General features: G+C 47.1%; 1 protein-coding gene across 2 annotated transcripts in view; it reads right to left on the reverse strand.

Annotated features, from left to right (window-relative positions):
• SH3PXD2A (SH3 and PX domains 2A) overlaps positions 1-10204 on the reverse strand; it is an 842113-nt gene extending 831909 nt beyond the window's left edge. Inside the window, exon 1 of one of the 2 annotated variants that reach the window (XM_086922729.1) lies at positions 9587-10204. In XM_086922729.1, coding sequence (XP_086778855.1) covers positions 9587-9658 — 72 coding nt within the window. In that variant the 5' untranslated portion in view covers positions 9659-10204. The remainder of the gene's footprint in view (positions 1-9586) is intronic. The other variant, XM_086922728.1, reaches the window with a different exon arrangement.
• Between the last annotated feature and the right edge of the window lie 9917 nt (positions 10205-20121).

Genomic DNA, 20121 nt, shown 5'->3' on the forward strand with positions numbered 1-20121 from the left:
ACCGAGGCGAGAATTATCAGGTCCGTGGAATTTTTGAGCCCAAGACCCGCCGAGGCGGGGAATTGAACCCTGGTCCCGGGCTAGACCTCTGCATCAGGGTCTGCCACTCTAACCATTGAGCCACACTTCTTTTGCTTTTACTACTCTAGCGATGATGGTGTTGGGAGTGTAATATATAACAAACTGTATCAGATGTTTAAAATGCACATAAAGACATTTGGTGAAAAAAACTTAAAAGTTTACTAAAATAATTAAAGGAGTGGTATATTTGGATCACTTGGGGAGGTTCAACTTATGTGGGTGTATATCCTTTATGAAAACGTGCTCAGGTAGGTTTCTGGTTATTTTCTTTTTTTAAGGCTTCTCATGATGTGGCAGGGAACCAGCCCCAGGGGCATGAGGCTGTGCAAGACGAGGGTGGGTGCATGAGAGTGTGATGTGTGTGTGTGGATTGTGAGTGACCTTGCCACATACATTACAGCTTTACATATATTTAGGAAATCCATTTTTCTATAAACATCAGCTTATGAGCTCTGGAAACACACATTTTCATCACAAAGGCACACCTTTCGGTTTTGGGATACATAGATTAACTCAAACCAGCAATAGTTTTTAATTGAGTGTGGTGGCTGCACACAGGAGAGCTACTTCGAAGTAGATGAAGAGCTACCAGTATCTTATGAGCTACTCCTTGGAGAATCCGGATATACAGCATAACTGTTATGAGAGGGTGGAAATAGAAGTAGTCCCTTACATGACTTACAAGGCGGCCTTCAGATGGGAGAACCACTGTCCCTCTGCACTCCTGATGTCCTTATTTTAGTCTTAGCCAGTGAGCAAAAAATCCTCAAAAAAGTCCTAAGCCTGCTCACAAACACATTTCAGTTCCAGTAAATCATACAAGAAATCTCTTTGATCATTATAAAAGAGTTTTAATTGTCCGATATCAATGCTTCACTTGGCAATCAGAGATCATAGTTCAATGATTATGTATATCAGTCCAGTACAGTAACACAAACCGTATTTGAACAGATGGAATTCATGTTCCTGAGGTTTCCTCTGTGTCAAAGAGATGAAGGCAGCCGACACGTGTTTCGTTACTTACTGTAACTTCAAGGCGGCAAGCAATTTCAAAATATACATAACAGGGGATATTTAACAATGTAATATTAATATCTAACACCGTTTACTTTAAAACAAAAAAAACAGCATGGAGGAAACCCCTTAAAGAAGAAATACAAGTGTTTTAGCACAGAATGCATTCGAATTCGACCCTAAATAAAGAAAAGCGAGAAAGTCTTGAACCTTCGTCCCGTGAACGGCAGCTGTCATTATAAAATATATATATAACATATAGATTAGACTGGGTCTCCGATGCGGAGACAAAGGGAGATGCAGGCATCAGTCCGCGCGCCTGCTTCCGGGTGTGGAGGTGCGCAGAAGGTAAACGGTGCGTCACCTTCTGCTCGGTGACCTGCGCCGTGACCCGTGGAGCACGTGCACGCTACAGCACGTGCACTGCCAGAGTAAACAGAAGCAGATGGGCGGGTGTACACCTCATGGACTCGATAAGCCACAGGGCCCCGGGGAGCAAAGGTGCAGGCGGCAAGCCCTTCACCCAGGGCCTGACTCACACAGAGTGTAATCAATGGAGGCATATGAGGAGGGGAGCCAGGCACAAGAAAGAGAACAATACCCCTCAGGCATGGCCCTGGCATAAAGTATATCTACATCACTTGATGGAGAAGTTATTCGGGGAAGTTTACCACCCAACGTAGGACTAACAGTTCTCTTGAATAGCAATTCTAGAATGCACAAGCTGTAAGTATAAGCAGGACCAGTGCAATTGTGCAGTAATGGAGGACCACATTTTGCAGCAAGACTGAGTAAATTATACAGAAAAAGAGAAAAGTACGCGCCATGATGCGGCACATTTTGAGTCAGGTCTAAATTGCACTTTGGCAGTTTAACACACATTATTACTGTCTGAGAACTATTTCACCTCGTTAGTGCCACTTTATCACCTGAATATACCAATTAACATCTGAAAAGTGTCTAGCACTGTACAGCACTTAACTTTATTAACGTTTGATCTGTTTGTGCTAGAAACATTTCTTTCTGAAATCTGCAAATTATGAAGGAGGGTGTGTATTATGTAGTAAGTGGAGGACATGCATCATTATGCTGAAAACAACATGCCTGCAGAATCACATAATTCCAGTGGCTCGGACTACAAATAATTCTACGGTTATCATGTCATTTGAAATGCAGACATCAGGTGGTTGGTCACATGTCACTTTTAATACCCGTCTAGGACTTCTAGGTCACCTTTGCCCAAACGACATATATGCCTGCAAGCAATGCATGCAAATTTCTGTTGGAGCAAAAGCCAGGACTAAAGGTGCCACCCATGGCCTGGATAGAACACTGTTATGTTATGTTAATAACAACTTATAAAGCGCACGTTCACCGAGGGTTTCATGGCGCTAATCGTTAGGAATGTCGTAGCAGAGTGACTATGCGTAGGCTTGCTCAAATAACCAGGTCTTTAAGGCTTTTCTGAAGCTCAAGACGTTATCGCAGCTCCTGAGTACAAGGGGGAGAGAATTCCAGAGCTTCGGAGCTAAATAAGAGAAGCGGCATCCTCCTTGCCGTTTCCGTTTAAAGGAGGGGATAGTAAGCAGGTGGAGGTGGGCCGAGCGGAGACTTCGCAAGGGTGCGTGCTTCACGATCATACTGTTGATAAATCTAGGGCTTTTGGCATGCAAAGCTTTAAAGACTAGGCAACCGGTCTTAAAGGCTACCCGTTGAGCCATTGGTAGCCAGTGAAGTTTTAGTAGCCCGGGTCATGCTGATAGCCATTTAGGCTGATAATGGATGAGTCTTGCTGCCTGATTCTGAACAATTTGGAGGCGTTTCAGTAGACAAACTGGGAGGCCAAGGTAAATAGAGTTCGAGAAGTTGAGTCAGGAGAGGACCAGGGCTATCACCACCGGTATGAGGGCTGAATGAGTCAGCAGGAGGGCGACTTTCTTAATTTTGCGCCGTTGAAAGAAACTGGCGGAGATCACTGCTCCCACCTGTCTTCTGAGCGAGAGATCTGCATTAATGGTTACCCCCAGACTTTTTACCGAGGGGGGGGAGTGGGGGGTGACCCCAATTCCGCCAGCTAAAAGTGCGGGCCCCAGCAGGTCTCGCTCTTCCCAGGCAGCACTAGTGCATACCTTGCTCATCACACACTTTGGCGGAGTCCTTCAATTTAAGTGCCAGGGAGTCCAGAGGCCTGGATCCATGCCACGTTTTCACAGTTTACATATAAAGCAAAACAAATTTATATATATATATATATATATATATATATATATATATATATATATATATATATATATATATATACACACATTATATTTGGCCCAAGTCGGAGGCTCCCGGGTGCTCTCAAGGCGGTGCACGCGAGGCGCGGCAGGACCCACCGCGAATTAATGAATTCAGCTTTTCCCCTTGCGGAGAAGTTTGTTACTCATGCACACCCATGTGAATTCGAAAGTCAGCCACACTGGTACTTTAGTCGATTGAAAAACACCTTACGTGTTTCGGTCTCTACGGAGACCTTGCTCACAGGTTAGCTAACCTGTGAGCAAGGTCTCCGTAGAGACCGAAACGCGTAAGGTGTTGCTGGTTGCTGTAATAAAATTTTCAAACGACTAAAGTACCAGTGTGGCTGACTTTCGAATTCACACGGGTGTGCATGAGGAACAAACTTCTCTGCAAGGGGAAAAGCTGAATTTATATATATATATATATATATATATATATATATATATATATATATATATATATATATATATATATATATATATATATACACACACGTGATCAAGCCGCAAGGCGAAACGCGTTGTGTGGAATAAACTTGTGTTCCTGCATATGTGGTTTCTGACTCACTTTCCTGAGAGCGTACGTGTGAACTTTTTCAAAAGACTTGGATATATATATATATATATATATATATATACACACACACAAACGGATACACACACACCTTCTTCTAGAAGAAAATCCTTTACTTATTAATTGATTGTCTTGAAAATCTGGCATGGATCCGACCCTTCCTTACATACAGTGGACACTCATCGTGGGGTCTCCTTTGCTTACCATCTCAGCTGGCCGAAGTTACACAACCTCAGTCACCAGTGTAACTGCTCAACTTATGGTATCAGCCTCAGATCAAAACAACCAGTCTCTACTTCTTAGAGGATTCTTTTTTCAAGCTCTTAGTGGTCAACTCACCTCATATCGTGACACTGATTTCTAAGTCAGGTCTTGTTTTTTAACCAACAATACTAAGCATGTAGGGACTTGTAGTTTAATTTCTCACATTGTAAGTTTAGCCCTTGGAGTGGACACTCTAGGTTGAAAAACAGAGATTTGCTAAAAATGACATGCTTGGCAGTGGACCTTTTTAAGAGTGATCATATCCAACCCCAGCTGTGGGAGTGACAGAGAGGCACTACGTCACTTTGGAATCTCTCCATCACTGAAAAATAGAGACCTGCTTAAATGTGGTGCATGGGAAACATGAGGTCAAACCACGAACAGGAAGTACATCCGTACTTGGACATCTGTGCTGGGCTATCACCCCATGCACATCATTCGCCATTCACAGGTTTCTTAAATGCTTTATATGAATCAGGCTTCGCCTCCTATCGTTTAACACCTCCGTAACAAGATTTGGTTCCGGTACAAGCCACAGGGTACACAAATCTTCAAACTGTGAGGGTGTAGATATAAAACAAAACTCTCTACTGCAGTTACTACCAACAGGTAGCACGGCAGCTAGGTAACTAGCTACCAACTCTCCCAGCATTTCCTGTAATTTTCCTCCCCAAAGTGTCAGTCTTGCCTTATATGGTGGCCAACACATTTACAGAAGTCAAGAAAATTACAGCATATCCCACTCTCTGCAATGGCCGCACCCTGACTACGACAGAATGCAACTCAACCACTGCATCCCTGTGCTATTATACACGTTTTAGAAGGCATGCCATCCAACTGAGGAGCCATCCCTGATGCAGGTGAAACACTGGGCTCTTGTGCTTCAAGAGAAAACAGATTTTGCCAATGCACTAGCACAACCAATGCCAGAGAAGACCGCCGAGGGACATGATCTACTTTAAACACAGGTGAGTGGACAAAATAAAAGGAGTATAAAAGCTTACAATGTTCTCTCATTCAATGTGCCAAACATGGAAATAGGCTAGGATTTCCCAAAATGTATGACAGAGCTTTACATCAAAGAATGAGGCGGCGTTTGGCACCGTTGATATTTGAGCCATATTATGAGCCCATTTGGTAAGTGAAACCTACCAAGGAAAGCATAGTTTATATATTACTTTGTGCTAAATGCCATGGATAGAGTTATAAAACCCACAAGATGGAAAGAATACACTACAGTCTTATAAATAGCTGGATGTGAGACTTTGGCCATCAAGGATTGTCACCTACGGATCTCAAACTCATGGTGGCAGAGGAGCCACAACACTAGATGACAGACTGACACATCGCGGTCTCCAATGTAAACATTACCAGATTTCAGGACCAGGATCCAGAGATAACTCCCAAAAAGAATGAAGTGGTTATCATACGGAATATTCTCAAAGGAACTGACAGAAGGGACACTGAAAACAGTAACAAAGCTGAACACTGAGCAAGAGCTAGACTGTGGGTTCCCATCCACCGCTCAGTACGTCATGATCTGCTTTGCAGACAGCTGGACCAAGTGCTGTCTTCAGAGATCTGCAGATTGTGGGTGAAGAACTGCTGTAGAGTGGGTTGGCCCACGTGTAATGAACTTTAGCGCCCACCTTGATGTGCTTGCTGCCTGTGGAAGTGGCACTTCAAGGACCCTAGAAAGAGGCCAAGAAGAATTTATAGATCAGATACAAATATCACAATACTCCTCTCGGACTCAGGTGTGAGTTTGGTTTCCATTGGGCCATGGGTTCAAAAGCACATCCAACCAGAAAACAATAAACCCAAGCATAGGCACCAGACAGAAGATAGGCCACTGACCTCACACAGCCGCAGTTACGCACAGCTATCACAACAGGGAAGCCCTTTACATGGCACTGCTGCCACTGCAACACCTCAGGGATATGGAAGTCTGTCATGAAAGGCCACGCCATGCTGAAGGTACAAGGACAGCGGTCCAAGGGTGGTGGACCCTCTGCATGCCACCGTACATTATAAGGATGTGATAGAAAGGTACAAGCATCAATATGGGAGCAACAATAATAATAACTACACCTACATAGTGCATTCTAATACTAAGAATGTGTCTAGGTGCTGATAACTGGTGGTACATATCATCCAACTCAACAGTGCATACTTAATCGAGCTCCCGTAGATGAAAGGATAAATGGACCCTAGAGGATTTGAAATGGACATTCAGGTTACGCAGATGTCTCCACAAAGGATGCATTAGTCCACTGAGTTATCTTACCAGCCAGGAGGACCAATGCCAACATGAAATGACCAATGCCAATACATCAAACAAAAGTTACCACGTTATGGTAGCCAAGTATTTAAAAAAAAATCACATAATCTGAAGCAATAGACAGAGTGAACTAATAGGCAAAACCAGCAAACTAACTACAGCCTTTTCTATTAACTTGGTTGTTTGCACATTGCAAAAAGTAATGCTGTACATCGGTTCGAGAACAACGCACTTGAAGAAATTGAAAGAGTTGGTACCAAACCAGTGGGTGAGTTAGGTCACCTTTGCTGGAAACTTGTTATTCAGTCCCTGCTGAGGAGGTGTTCTGGGAGCCCTTTCAGCTTGGTAGAGGTCCATTCACAGAGCTAAAGCATGAGAGTCACTAGATAAACATCAGTGATAAAGCCAATCGGTCAGGGTTTCATATAATAATGCATGCAGCGCTAGAACATTAAAGTGAGACACACGAGGGAGCTAGCAGAGAGGGCCGAAAGGGCTACAGCTGTAAAGTAATGCATCATGCAGTTGAATGCAAGCACTCGAGTGGAGAATGACGGATAAAACCAAAGAGCAGCCAATATCAATAGGTGAGAGATGATAATTTCACTGGGATGAGCCAAGACATGATGGACAAAGTTTCAAGCCAATGGCAGGTGGAGCCTGGTTGAAGAAAATATATATATATATATATATATATATATATATATATATTTTTTTTTTTTTTTTTTTTTTTGTTAGCAATAGATCAGTTTGACAACAGTGCTACCAAAAACAAAACCTAAATATAGAAGGCACTTGATAAATGGTAGAGGGGGGAACTTGCGACCACCTTGCAAACTGTGGAATAAGGGGTCTTCAATTATGGTCTATTCTTCTGTACAAATGATCGAACTGTTTGATTCTGAGCAACTCATTTTATCCTCGTTTATTCATCTGTCGAAATCGTGAACATTTGAAAACAGATTAATCTTCGATGCTAGGTACTACATTAATATTCACTACTTGTGACTATTGAGACGGCATATGGGAAAACTCTAATAATAATTGGACTATACTCTACTTCAATATATTGATAAATCTAAAGTAAAGGTGGAGAAGAGGAAGGAAGCAACCTACACTAGATACGAGAAGAACTTGGAGGGATAAAAACATGTTTAATGAGGAAAAGAACAACGTTTTGATAAAGGAAAAGGGTAATCCTTGAAATGTGTAGTAATAAAGTATGACTGACACCCTGAAGGTTCCTGGTACGGAGGAAAGAAACAACTGCAGAAGGTTAGACTTGTAATAGTCAATTTTACTCCATCTTTCCCGTTTCCCCACCCTTCCTCTCAGGTTTCACACCCTTCCTCTACTGTTCCCAGCACAGCAGCAGCCCTAGGAGGACACAAGTATGCAACAAGACATCACCTACCCCTTCCCTATACCCCGTCTCATACCACCTCCACCTGCTTCCTCACAGTGCTCTGAAGCAGCTATAGGATAGTATATGTGCTATACAAACAGCCAACATACATTAACATGATCCTTCTCCTTCTCAAGGCTTTCTTCCTTCGTTCCTTCCCTCCTCCGCCCCTTTCCTGTCTCTGTGGTCTGACTATGCTAAAACGTGGCCAATCACTCGGGGAAGTTTTGAGGACAACCACGTCAGTTTGGGATGCCTGAGGTTATGACAATGTGCTGCCCTGTGATACAAGAATACCAGGAGCAAGCTGATTTGCAATTCAAAGATGCAGATCAGAGAAAGAAGACTGTGTGGTATGGGCGGGGGCTGTCCCCGTGCGCCAGAGCACGAGGTGGCACGCGCTCATTCGGGTTTCTAAGGTCCATGAAAGGCAAAGAGATATAAAAGTAGCAGGGCAGATCTTCGTCAAGTCTATATCTGACATAAAGTAGCCACCAGCTCTTACCCGTCATGGCCCAGGTGTCTGACATAAAGTATCCACTTAAGAAACCACCAGGTAATGCAGGTGCAGTGACACACTACAGCACTGCAGTCCAGCTGCACAACTGCTGTGGAAACAGGCAAAGGAGAGGAGAACAACCAGGGGCTTCCCGGGCTCATGGACAGTACGAGCAGCTGGCGCTGTCATTTCTCAATGTAAATATCTGTGACGTTTGCAAAAACCACAACAGTCGTTGCAAAGAAAACAAACGTTCCCTCGCAGAACCCAGATGCGACTTGGCAGCAAAAAAGTCCCACTGGGGACCGTCTCCGGGTCAGCGTGGGAAATCAATGGAGGCGACGTTTCCTGCTGCAAACCCACGGCTGACTTCAAACCGACACACAGCTGTCGCGAACTTAAAGCATGCCTGTTGTGTGCACAAAACGCTGCAATTCCCAAGCACCCAGGGCCTGGTCCTTAACAGTATGTGAAATGAGCAATGCTTACTCCCGCACGGGAGGGGGGCTGGCTACTCTAAATATGACTGACAATCTATTTTTACTGTAGGTAGAGGAATAACTGGCGCACAACCCAGCCACTGTAGACAGGCGCGCGCTTATCTGTGGTGCCTCTTCACCCCTGGTGTCCTTGCACCTCTGGTGCATACCAGTTGTTGCTGCACCCCGTGTCACTCACTGCACCCCGCTGTCTGCAGTCCTTGGTTTATCGGCGCCCCTGCTGTCTGCGTTTCACTGCACCCCGCTGTGAGCGCCCCTAGTTCTAGAGGCAGCTCCCCCGCTGTCTATTGCCTCTCCACCGTGCTGCGCGAGCCCTTATAGTGTCTCTGGAGCCACGGTGTATTTGCACCCCTGGCGTTCCCGCGCTTAGTGCTCTGCACCCCGCTTTCTATGCACCGTTAGTTTCACTACCACCACCACCACTACTCTGCCTCTACACCCCACAGTCTCCGCACCTGCGCCTTCCCTGCACCCCCGCTGTCATTGCGCCTCCAATGACCCTGCACTTCTAGTGTCACGGAATCCCTGAAGCCTCTGCACTTTTGGTGTCTTTGAGACCACGGTGTCACAGCCCCCCAGCCGGTGTCTGCACTTTGCACCCTTCTGCCTCTGCACCCCATGCTGTCTCTCCCCCAGTGCGGTCAGTAGCCCCCCGCTGTGTCTGCGCCCGGCAGTCTCACACTCACATAGTGCTTGTTGGGGTTCCGCCGCTTCTGTACATCCTCCACTTTGACATCCAGCACGCTGTAGGGCGGCATCTTCACGCACCAGGCAGAGCCACAAATCCAGAACCCAGTTATCTCATTATTCACGGTCCTCTCTCAATAACCATGTCCTGCGCTGCTTGGCCAATGACGGTCCCTCCTGGCTAGGCAAAAAGCAGCTCCCAGAGGCGTTCCTCCCAAGTGAGCAGCTGCAGCCGAGAGCTGGACGCGGCGCCTGGAGTCGGCGTGCGGGCGCTAGGCGCTGGGAGGCAGCAGCCGGGGCTCGGAGGCGGGCATGGCCCAGCGGCGGCTCCCTCGCTCGGCCGGGCTCGGCGTGCAGCGCTGCCCGAGCTTTGTTCCCTTCCCTGCCTGCTCCTGGGACCCGTCCCCTCCGCCGCCGGTCCCTCCCCTCTCACGCTGCCTCTGTCCCCGCCGCTGCCTGTGCTCCGAGGGGCGGGGCGGAGGACGGGCCTGGGGTCTCCCCCGGTGCAGGGCGGGAGGCTCCCGCTGACTCTCCTTCAGGAGACAAGGTCTGGTCCCGGTGGCTCGAGCAGGGGAGAGAGAGGAAGGAAGCGCCGAGGGACTCTGCCCGCTGCCAGGTTGGGTGAAGGGGAGTGCCGGGGGTCTCTCGCTCTACCCTGGAAGGTGTGGCAGGCGAGGGGGAGGCGACCAGCCTCCTGGCAGGGAACTGTGACAAATGTGATACTGCTGCATGTGCCGCCGACCCCTCCTCCCGCTGTAACCGAGGCGCGCACAGTGAGTCCTGCCGCTGCTGGGCACCAGGCGGGCGCAGTTTAGATACTACCCATGCTCCAAACATCACTGCCCTCCCAGCATCCTTGCGCCCTATGACCTTACCCCTCTCAGCCGCTTCCCCCCTAACTCATAGCCCACGCGCCTCAACAGTTTAACTCTCAACTCTTTCCTCCCTGCCCTCAGTAACCTCATTCAAATGTGTGCGGACTCTTGCTTCCCCAAAACCCCCTTATCTCCCTATCCGAGCCATCTGTCTCCTCTCTGCCCAGCCCACTTCCTCCAGCACCCCACCGAGTCCCTTGCCTCCCTCCTGCTCCACACTCGCTGCTCATCCATAGCTGGCAAGTAACCCCCTGATGTGTGGCACAGTCGGCCAGTGCTGGCGTTTTAGCTAAGGTGGAACTACAAGTCCCATACTGTAACATGCTGGTGGGTGAAATCCAGGATTGACACAAGGTGTTCCGCACATCACACGTGGTTACCTGGCAGCTATGGCGGTCCGCCATGCTCCCGGCTTCGAGCCCCTTCACCCCTTTCTACCGCCGGCGACCCCCGAGCCCCTCTTCAAACCCCCATGGCTCCCCATTGATCCCTACACCCTCTCCCTTGCCTCCCTGCATCGAAGTCCCAGACTACTATGCTGCCAGCCACCCCTGCATTCCCTGTTCCTGCTCCTAGCTCCTGCAGTTTGTGTGGGGGGGGGGCAATAAAACGCAATTCACTCTCTAAAGCATCTCCTACAATTCAATACCGACAGCAAAAAAAGCGCGAGATGGTAATTGCAAAACAGAACAAGGTGGAAAACAGAAGAATGGGCAAAGGAGCAAAATGGGAAGAAAGAGAAATGATGAAGTGAAGAAGAAAGCATAAATAGGAAAGAGAGACAGGCCCAGCTCCAGGAATTTTTATTTGAGTGGGCCAAGGGTGCTTTCGGGTTGGCCACTACCGGCCCAATTTGTCGCTTCTCGAGGTAGTCTACAAGCCATAAATTACATCATATCTACTTGCAAACAACAGTCACCAAGATACAAGGATTGCTTCTGTGTGTATGCAGAGCATGTGGAGAGTTATTTATTGGCGCCTCACCACTGACCTCTTTCTCTGTAGATACCTTTACTACCATCCTCCAACAGTGCACGCCATCTCTCTGTAGCCCCTCCCCCTCATGACCTCCTCCTCAGACTCACGACCACCGTCCACCAGTGCCCCTCATCTCTCCTTATCTCCCACCCTCCCCCAATGACCTCCTCCTCTGATTCCCTCACTGCCACCCTCCAACAGTGCCCTTCATCTCTCCAAAGCCCCTCCCCCTCATGACTTCGTCCTCAAATCCCCTCAGTACCACCCTCCAACTGCACCCTCCTCTCATCAAAGGCCCTCCTCCCCATGACCTCCTCCTTGGATTCCCTCATTGCCACCCTCCACCAGTGCCCCTCATCGCCCCATAGCCTCTCCCCCTATTGACCTCCTCCGCGGATAACCTCACTGCCACCCTCCAACAGTGCCCCTCATCCCTCCGTAGCCCCTCCCTCAATGACCTCCTTCTTGGATTCCCTCACTTCCACCCTCCAACAGTGACCCTCATTGCCACAAAGCCCCTCCCCCTCATGACCTCCTCCTCGCATACCTTCACTTCCACCCTCCAACAGTGCACCTCACAATCTCTCAATAGCCCCTCCCCCTCATGACCTCCTCCTCAGTCTCCCTCACTACTACCCTCCACCAGTGCCCCTCATCTCTCCGTATCTCCCACCCTCCCCCATGACCTCCTCCTTGGATTCACTAATTGCCACCCTCCACCAGTGCCTCTCATCGCTCCATAGCATCTCCCCCCATGACCTCCTCCTCAGACCTCCTCACTAGCACCCTCCAACAGTGCACTTTATCTTTCCATAGCCCCCCACGACCTTCTCCTCGGATTCCCTAATTGTCACCCTCCAACAGTGTCCTTCATCTCTCTGTAGCCCCTCTCTCATATTCGATTTCATTTGTTGTATAGCGCTACTCATAGTGTAGGGTGTCACATTACTTACATCATGCAGAGACAAGGAATCATACAAGTATGTAAATCAGTGTATAGGGAATGTCACATAAGACAATGAGGATTGCAAGGTGTAGGTATCACATGTCATCCATACTGGTGGGCAGCATGTTTTAAGTGGGTTTGGTCTGGAGAAGCACAAACACAGGACTTAAAACATACCCCAGTGGTTGCGGAGTTGGCGTTACAGATTAAAATGTATATCTGCCAAAACAAACTCTTTATAGCATCATTAGAGTAATGAAAGACAGGGTAAATTCTAACTATATTACAACACACAAAAAAATAAGTTCTAATTATACCATCAAGGTTTGTATGCAGTTCTTTGATGTCAGTTCACAGGTCACTGTCCTATTTTAGGATTGCAACTTCTGTACTGCAAGTAACCCACTGAGCTATCCACATAAATACAGTTTATCTGCATTTAAAAATTGGGAACAGACAAAAAATTGCCCTCCAGCAGGATCATTAATCACCAGAGTTATCTGGACATTTTAGTGGTTGTGTCTTGCATCCGTCATGATGATACAACGATATAAAATATACACAGCATACACGAAGAATGTGTCATGCTGGGCCCTCATAGTTTTTTTTAAAAATTAACTAATATACACACATCCTCGATTCATACATCTAGCAGGGACTTCGCAGATTAAAAGCCATGCTCATGTTTGGGTGTGCCTGGCCCACCCGCTAGAACCGGGCCTGAAGAGAGATGGGGTAGGGTGAACGTAAAATAAAGAGAACAGAACAGCAAAAGAAACCAAGGTACATATATAGGCAGACGAGGTTTGAGGAGGACTGATTGCGACCACATAGGAGGAGTGGGAAGGTGGGGTGAGTGAAGGAAGATCCAGACGGGAAGGAGACTGGTGAAAAGGAAATGAGTGAGGGTGGCATTTAGATTTTGGCAGAAGCGCCCTCAAACTGGTGCCTCCCCTGTTCTGTTTACAGTTTTGGAAAGTGCTGGATTAACACTGGCAGAGACATGATGGTTTTGTATATGGAAAATATACAGTTGTCCTCGCATCCCTGGAGAAAACTGCAAATGATTAGGACCATTTCGTTTGTTTCCTTAAAACTAACTCCTAGTTGGGGGTTTGTTTTGAGAAAGCAAGGTACTTTGTAGGTGGTGTCAAACATGGGGCCTGCTCAGGCGCCCAACACCCATTCGACTCACAGGGCAGCTTACCCCGTCGGTGTGGCAGCCGGGATGAGAAAGCTTCCCGGGCACACACACAGCCGCACCCGAGCACTTTACAGGTCTTTAAAAGACAATTTGCAGGTTAATGAGACATTTTTTTTAAAAACACATTTTATTGGGTTTTTTGTTTTGTTTTCAAATTATAGAACATATATCACATGTACTCCTACATAGTTTCAGCATCAAATCTCGCATATAGTACAGTTGAGACGCTGCTCTTAATAATGTATCTCATACAGGTGTGGTACCTGCGTGAGACTAGCTTTCAACACAGCCTTCTCGCATGTTACATCACATATATTCGAGCATATTTATCGGCAATAGCATGAACCCATTTTTACCCCAACTGAAACCCCCCCACCCCCAACTTCTGACTGCAGGTACATTCTGTGATACAGTGGCTGGGTCATTGTCAATATTTGCATAGCCGATTATTATCTTATGCATTCATATACCATCATGCATGTACACAGGCGCGCAACACCCATTGGACTCACCGGGCTTCAGCCCCCCCCGTCGTGTTTGGCAGCCCGGGATGAGACAATCCCGGGCACACACAGAGCTGCACCCGAACGTTTCACAGGTCTTTAAAAGACCATTTGAATGTTAATTAGGCCTTGCTGTTGTTTCACCCCTTGTTGGAGGCCCTGCAGCTCCACTCTGCCTACTGATTAAAGGTTCAGCCCCCCCCCCCCGAAATTGTTTCCCCCCCCCGATATTTGGCTCTAGTTGCGCCTCTGCATGTACATCGTGCACATTCAAATACAAGTACAAATACAAGACGTGAGCAGAACAGTACACCACAGAGGATGTTCTTTAGGTATCCTGGTCTATTTCAGAGTCCCTCAGTGCAACCAGCATGACTTCCCATTCCAGCGAAATCGGTATCTTACGCAACCCTCTCATCTCTTCTCTTCGCAACATAGCACCCTCTGCACTGCCCCATCTTATCAACTCCCTACTCCAATGCAAAGGGCTGGGGGGGTTTAGTCGACTTCCATCGCATGGTCAGCGTTCTAATAGCTAATATCAGTGCAAGGTCTATGAAGCGATATTGGACCTTATGTTTAGATGCATGCTTGTGCAGCTCCAATATGCATTCTTCCACGGTATCCTGTAACTCCCGGTGTGTTACCACCTGGACTACTTCCCTCACCACATTCCAGTATCCGCGTATAATCGGACATGCCCATATCATGTGTAGCAGGTCTGCTCCCACCTTCTTGCATCGTGGACAAGCATGCTGAGTTTGCGGAAACATCTTGTCCAGCCGCTTCGGGGACAAGTAAGCACGGTGCAGCACCGTTGTTTGGATAAATTTAAATTTGGAGTTTCTAGACACATTTCGGGGACGCTCTATTATGGTCTTCCATTCCCTGTCTGTAAGGTCCCGATCAATATCTCCCACCCAAGCCGTTCGTAATTTATCCAAAGGGTCCCTTGTGTGGGCGCAGATACCCGTATACAACCATCGGATCAGGTGTCTACCTTTCCCCATATAATGCACATATTAATCAGTTCATTGCTGGGAGGTTCCATTCTCTGTGGCGCCCAGTGTGTTTTCACATATTGCACCAGTGCAGCGTATAGCAAATACAAGTGAGCTGGTGCACCCGTTTCATGTATGAATGCCTCGTGGTCTAATAGTGTCTCATTTTTTAATAGGTCACCCACCGTGCTTATCCCTACTTCTGCCCATGGCGCTATTCTGCGTTTAGTGAGTGTACCGCTAGCCAACGGTATTCCCAGTAGTGGTATGTTACTGGAATATGGAACTGGTGTACGCATGTAGCACAGGGCCGCCTTCCAACATCTGAGCGCCGTATCCAATAATGGGGGTAGGTCTCTTGGTATATTATGCCTAGGTGTTAGCCATGCATGCAGCCTCCCTGCATCTATATCCGCCGGGGTATACCCTATTTCTTGCAGGTTTCGTCCCGCCCCCCAGTATGACAACCACTGCAATTGACAGGCATAATAATAAGCGCGGAGGTCCGGAACTCCCAGCCCTCCTGCCCGGGTGCTCACTTGCAATTTCTTTAAACTAATGCGCTTCCCACCCGTACCCCATACCAGATCTATTAAAAGAATGTTTAGCAAGCTGAACGTAGTCAGCGGGACCATTATAGGCAGGTTGGTAAAATAATACGGTAAGCGGGGCAACACCACCATTTTTGCTATCTCTATTCTCCCCATTACCGATAATGGTAATGTAGTCCAGAACGCAACCCTAGATCTTAGGGCCCTAATCGCTCTGTTAAGGTTGCCCTCTAGCATATCCGCATTAGTCCTATAGATTTGGATCCCCAAATATTTAAAAGTTGACTGTGCTACCTGGAGTTTGGCTACACCGAAATCTATGTCCATCACATCTACATGGTCTATGAAGAAAAAAGCATGCGATTTTGAAACATTGAGTGCCAATCCAGACAGTGTTTCGAACTGTGTATACCAATTAGCTATGGGGGTGAGAGGCAATCGGAGATCATTAATGTATATGATAATATTGTCGGCATATGCCGAGATAAGATGTGTCATATTTCCTATCGGGACACCCCATTCTAGAAAATCCTGACTCATTTTAATCGCCAATGGTTCTAATGCCAAAATAAAAATGAGCGGCAATAACGGGCAGCCCTGTCTAGTTCCTTTATAGATCCTATACTCATCCGATATGTGTCCACCCGTTCTGGTCCGTGCCTTTGGAGCCGCATACAGCAGGCGCAGCCAGTCTACATATCCGTGTGGAAAACCGAATTGTAATAATACCCTGAACATATATTCCCAGCTTATGGAATCAAATGCCTGTTTAAGGTCCAAGGAGAGACAACCTGCATGCGGAAACCGCTTAGGTGCCTCGGACAGCAGATAGTGTATTTTTCTAATATATAAGGATGTGCTTTGTGTTGGTAGGAACCCAGTCTGCTCTATATGGATCAGTGGCGACAGGTAAGGTAGAAGCCTATTAGCCAGTATTTTACTTAAGATTTTATATTCTGTGGACAATAACGAGAGAGGACGGTAGTTGGCCATATCTGTATGGTCCCTACCCGGTTTTGGCAGCGATATCACCAGTGCCTGTGCAGTGGTGAGGGGCAAGGAACCCCTATCCCAGGCTTCTGCGTACAGTGCCAGCAGTTGGGGTACCAAGACATCCGCAAATGTTGCATAAAATTCAGTGAGGAGCCCATCCATACCCGGGGTCTTATTACGTGGTAGTCCCTTCAAGGCGACCTTAATTTCATGTGCTGTAAGGGGCCCCTGTAATTCCTTCTGAGCTGCGTCCGATAACGTTGGAAAAGTTATAGAGGACAAAAAGGCCTCCAGTTCATCCTGTGCCACATCTGTACCCTTCCCATATAGTGTCTCATAATATTTCCTAAAGGCCTCATTTATCTGGTTAATGAGACATTGTGGTTGTTTTACCCCTTCTAAGAGACCCTGCAGCTCCACTCTGCCTATTGCTTAATGATTCAGCCACCCCCGAAATTTTTTCTTAGCCCCCCCCCCCGAAATGTGACTCTAGTTGCGCCTCTGGGCCTGGTCGGCACCTTCAGTAGAGCGCCCACAGCGAGGCTGCATACATCCCTACCTGCATGGGGGAACACCTCCTGGAGAGAACTTATGTGGCGAGAGCCTACTCCACCTGCAAGATTCTACATGACCCTCTAAAAGTGCAATAGAATCATAAGACAGAGGATAAATAGTAGTGTAGGAAGAGTACTTTGGGGCAAGAAAATAGTAGCTGAGAGTCAGAGAAAGAAGCAGTGGTGAGAGACACGCTTGGAAAGCAGAACAACCAAACTGAGAAATGGAGATGTGCGAATGGCAGAAATTGAGGTTTAGGTGACATGTATATATGTATCGCTCAGCTGGACATTTTATTGACCCTTCTTCATATTATATGGCTATTGAAGATAACCTGGTGCCCTGGCATAAAGTGTCCCTTCATGCCATATTTTGTTCATTCTAGTCTTGATGAAGACCATGACCCCTGATCTTCTTGATATGCTGTGGTTTATTGAGGCACTGGTAAAAGGGATTCTACTGTGGGATATTGTAGACATTCAAGGCACTATTGTAGCCATGACATAAGATGGTCCACCTTGATCTCCTGTAAATATCCAATTCTGGAGCCACCCTGTATCAGTCCAAACAATCCCTTATGGTGTCTGGTTGTAAGTCATCCTTTTTGGACAAGCTATCCTAGGGGTAGCATGGACTAAGCAGCCTTAAAGGCTTAACTTAAGAGGTTGTGTTAAGCGAGCTGTTTTACCACATACAATCCTGTAATACCAAATGAAAGGACACCACACAAGTATATATTATAAAAATATATGTGTTTATTTCTAAATTAATCCCCAGTACTCTTTATGAGCAAAGGGGCACAAGCGTTAAATAAACACATATATTTTTATAATATATACTTGTGTGGTGTCCTTTCATTTGGTATTACAGGATTGTATGTGGTAAAACAGCTCGCTTAACACGACCTCTTAAGTTAAGCCTTTAAGGCTGCTTAGTCCATGCTACCCCTAGGATAGCTTGTCTAATAAGGTTGACTTACAACCAGACACCATAAGGGATTGTTTGGACTGATACAGGGTGGTTCCAGAATTGGAAACACCACATATCAGGCCAACTTCTCACATTGGTGCGCAGCGGTGCGGATTTGAGCTTGCTGTTGTTTTACCATTGCAATCTTTTTATCAAATTGAAAGATCACATCAAGTGTGGAAAATTAATACAGTTTGGTGAACATTATCTACGCCATCTTGCCTTTTTCCCGATGCCACACTTTTCGTCATGCACATCCGCCATATTTTAGCCGTTACGATCAGAATCACCCTCACGAAAGACCCCCACGCACCGGTCATTCCCACTCTCACATGCCTTGCGCATAAGCGGCAGCCATTTTAAACACCATGGCCTCCCTGCCCCTCGCTGATAGCCAGCGCGTCTCTCTCTCTCTCTCCTAACCTCGCAAGCATCCCCCGCACGCTGACAACCCCCGCTCTCTCATGCCTTGGGTCATAAACCCCTCTTCAGCGCAGCTTCACCACAGAATCCCATCCTGTTCCCAGCGCGACACCTCCCCTCATTCCTTTCATGGTCTCAGATCCTTTTGATGCAAACCCCCTTTCCCTGTGTCCCCGTTTGTCTTCCTTGTTCCCAGGCCGCCACCTGGCCCTGCGGATACTGTTTATCACCCTGTACAGTAGGAAGCTTCCCCTCCCCATCAAAAGACCCTCGAGCTGATCAAAGCCCCCACCCTATGAGATCCGATCAACTCCACGCATTCCGTGAACCGGCGGAATGCCCTTCTGCGCGACAATCATCACCTGTTGTGACCGGGGTGGGGAATTCAACTGTAAATGTATGTGGGAACGGGTCTGAAGGGGAGATTCCGAGGATGTTCTTTCAAATATCAAAGTGTTGCGAGAATGTGTTACGTGCAATAAAGGTCATAAACCCTAGTATAAGAGGCCAGGCCTCAGAGATGTGGTTAGAGCACCTCGTGACGATACTTGCTGTCTGAATTGATGTGTTCTCCTCCGGAGAGAATAAAATCCTCGTTTCCTGCCTTCCAGTCTCCAGCGCCTGCTTCTTCATTGATTAATATTGGTGGGTCATAGAGGCGACACCGCCGGGCAACATAAAGGGGTCTTTGGTTACTGGTTGTCTTTGAACCCCTTTTAACAATTGGCGTCCCAAGCGTGGGGCCCATCAGCGACTCGTGGATCCAGTGGGAGAGGTCCTGACGACAGAGTGAACGACTGCAACGATCGGAAGGTACCCTGTCCGATAGACCCTCGTCTGACAGCCAATCATCCGAACTTCACTGGTTCCGAACAGACCTCTCTCGAGTGATCTGCGGTCCTGACTGGGAACCATCAGGAGTGCCACAAGGAGTACGAAGAGAAGAGGACGATCGGGCGCTGGATTCGGAAGACAAGAAACTGTCCATGCGGTCCGGGTAAGGTCGTGTAAACACGACGAATTGCGAAAGTGATTGATAATTGATGAGAAAATACTAGTATTACTTTTTGTTAATTTATTTGGAGATTCACTGTCTGCAAACGGAGAAACAACAGGCTCTCCCTTTATAAACAGTGAAGGATAGGTACGCATCCGTCGGACCTATCTTTCTCCCCCACTGAACAATTGCCCCTCCCCCATTGATTAACTGTTATAGATTGTTTCCTGGAGATTCTCTGTCTGCAAACAGGGAAGAATAGGTCCCCTCTTTGCAGATAGTGAAAGGGTAGGTGACGCGAACCTTTGCGAGCCTACTTATTCTCCCCATTGACCATATTGATTTTTTATTTTTGACCTAACATTGATTGCTCAAGATTGGTTCATGAGGTATTCACTGCCTGCAAACAACGTAGAATAGAAATATTCTGTCTAGTCTTTGCACGCAGTGATAAGATAGGTAGTGCTGACTATTATCCCCATTGTGATCCGTCATGCCTGTCTTCTCCCCACTGGTTAGTAGCCTGTTTAGCCCGGACC

Source organism: Lissotriton vulgaris, chromosome 5 (genome assembly GCF_964263255.1).
Source record: "Lissotriton vulgaris chromosome 5, aLisVul1.2, whole genome shotgun sequence".
NCBI classification, from domain to species: Eukaryota; Metazoa; Chordata; class Amphibia; order Caudata; family Salamandridae; genus Lissotriton; species Lissotriton vulgaris.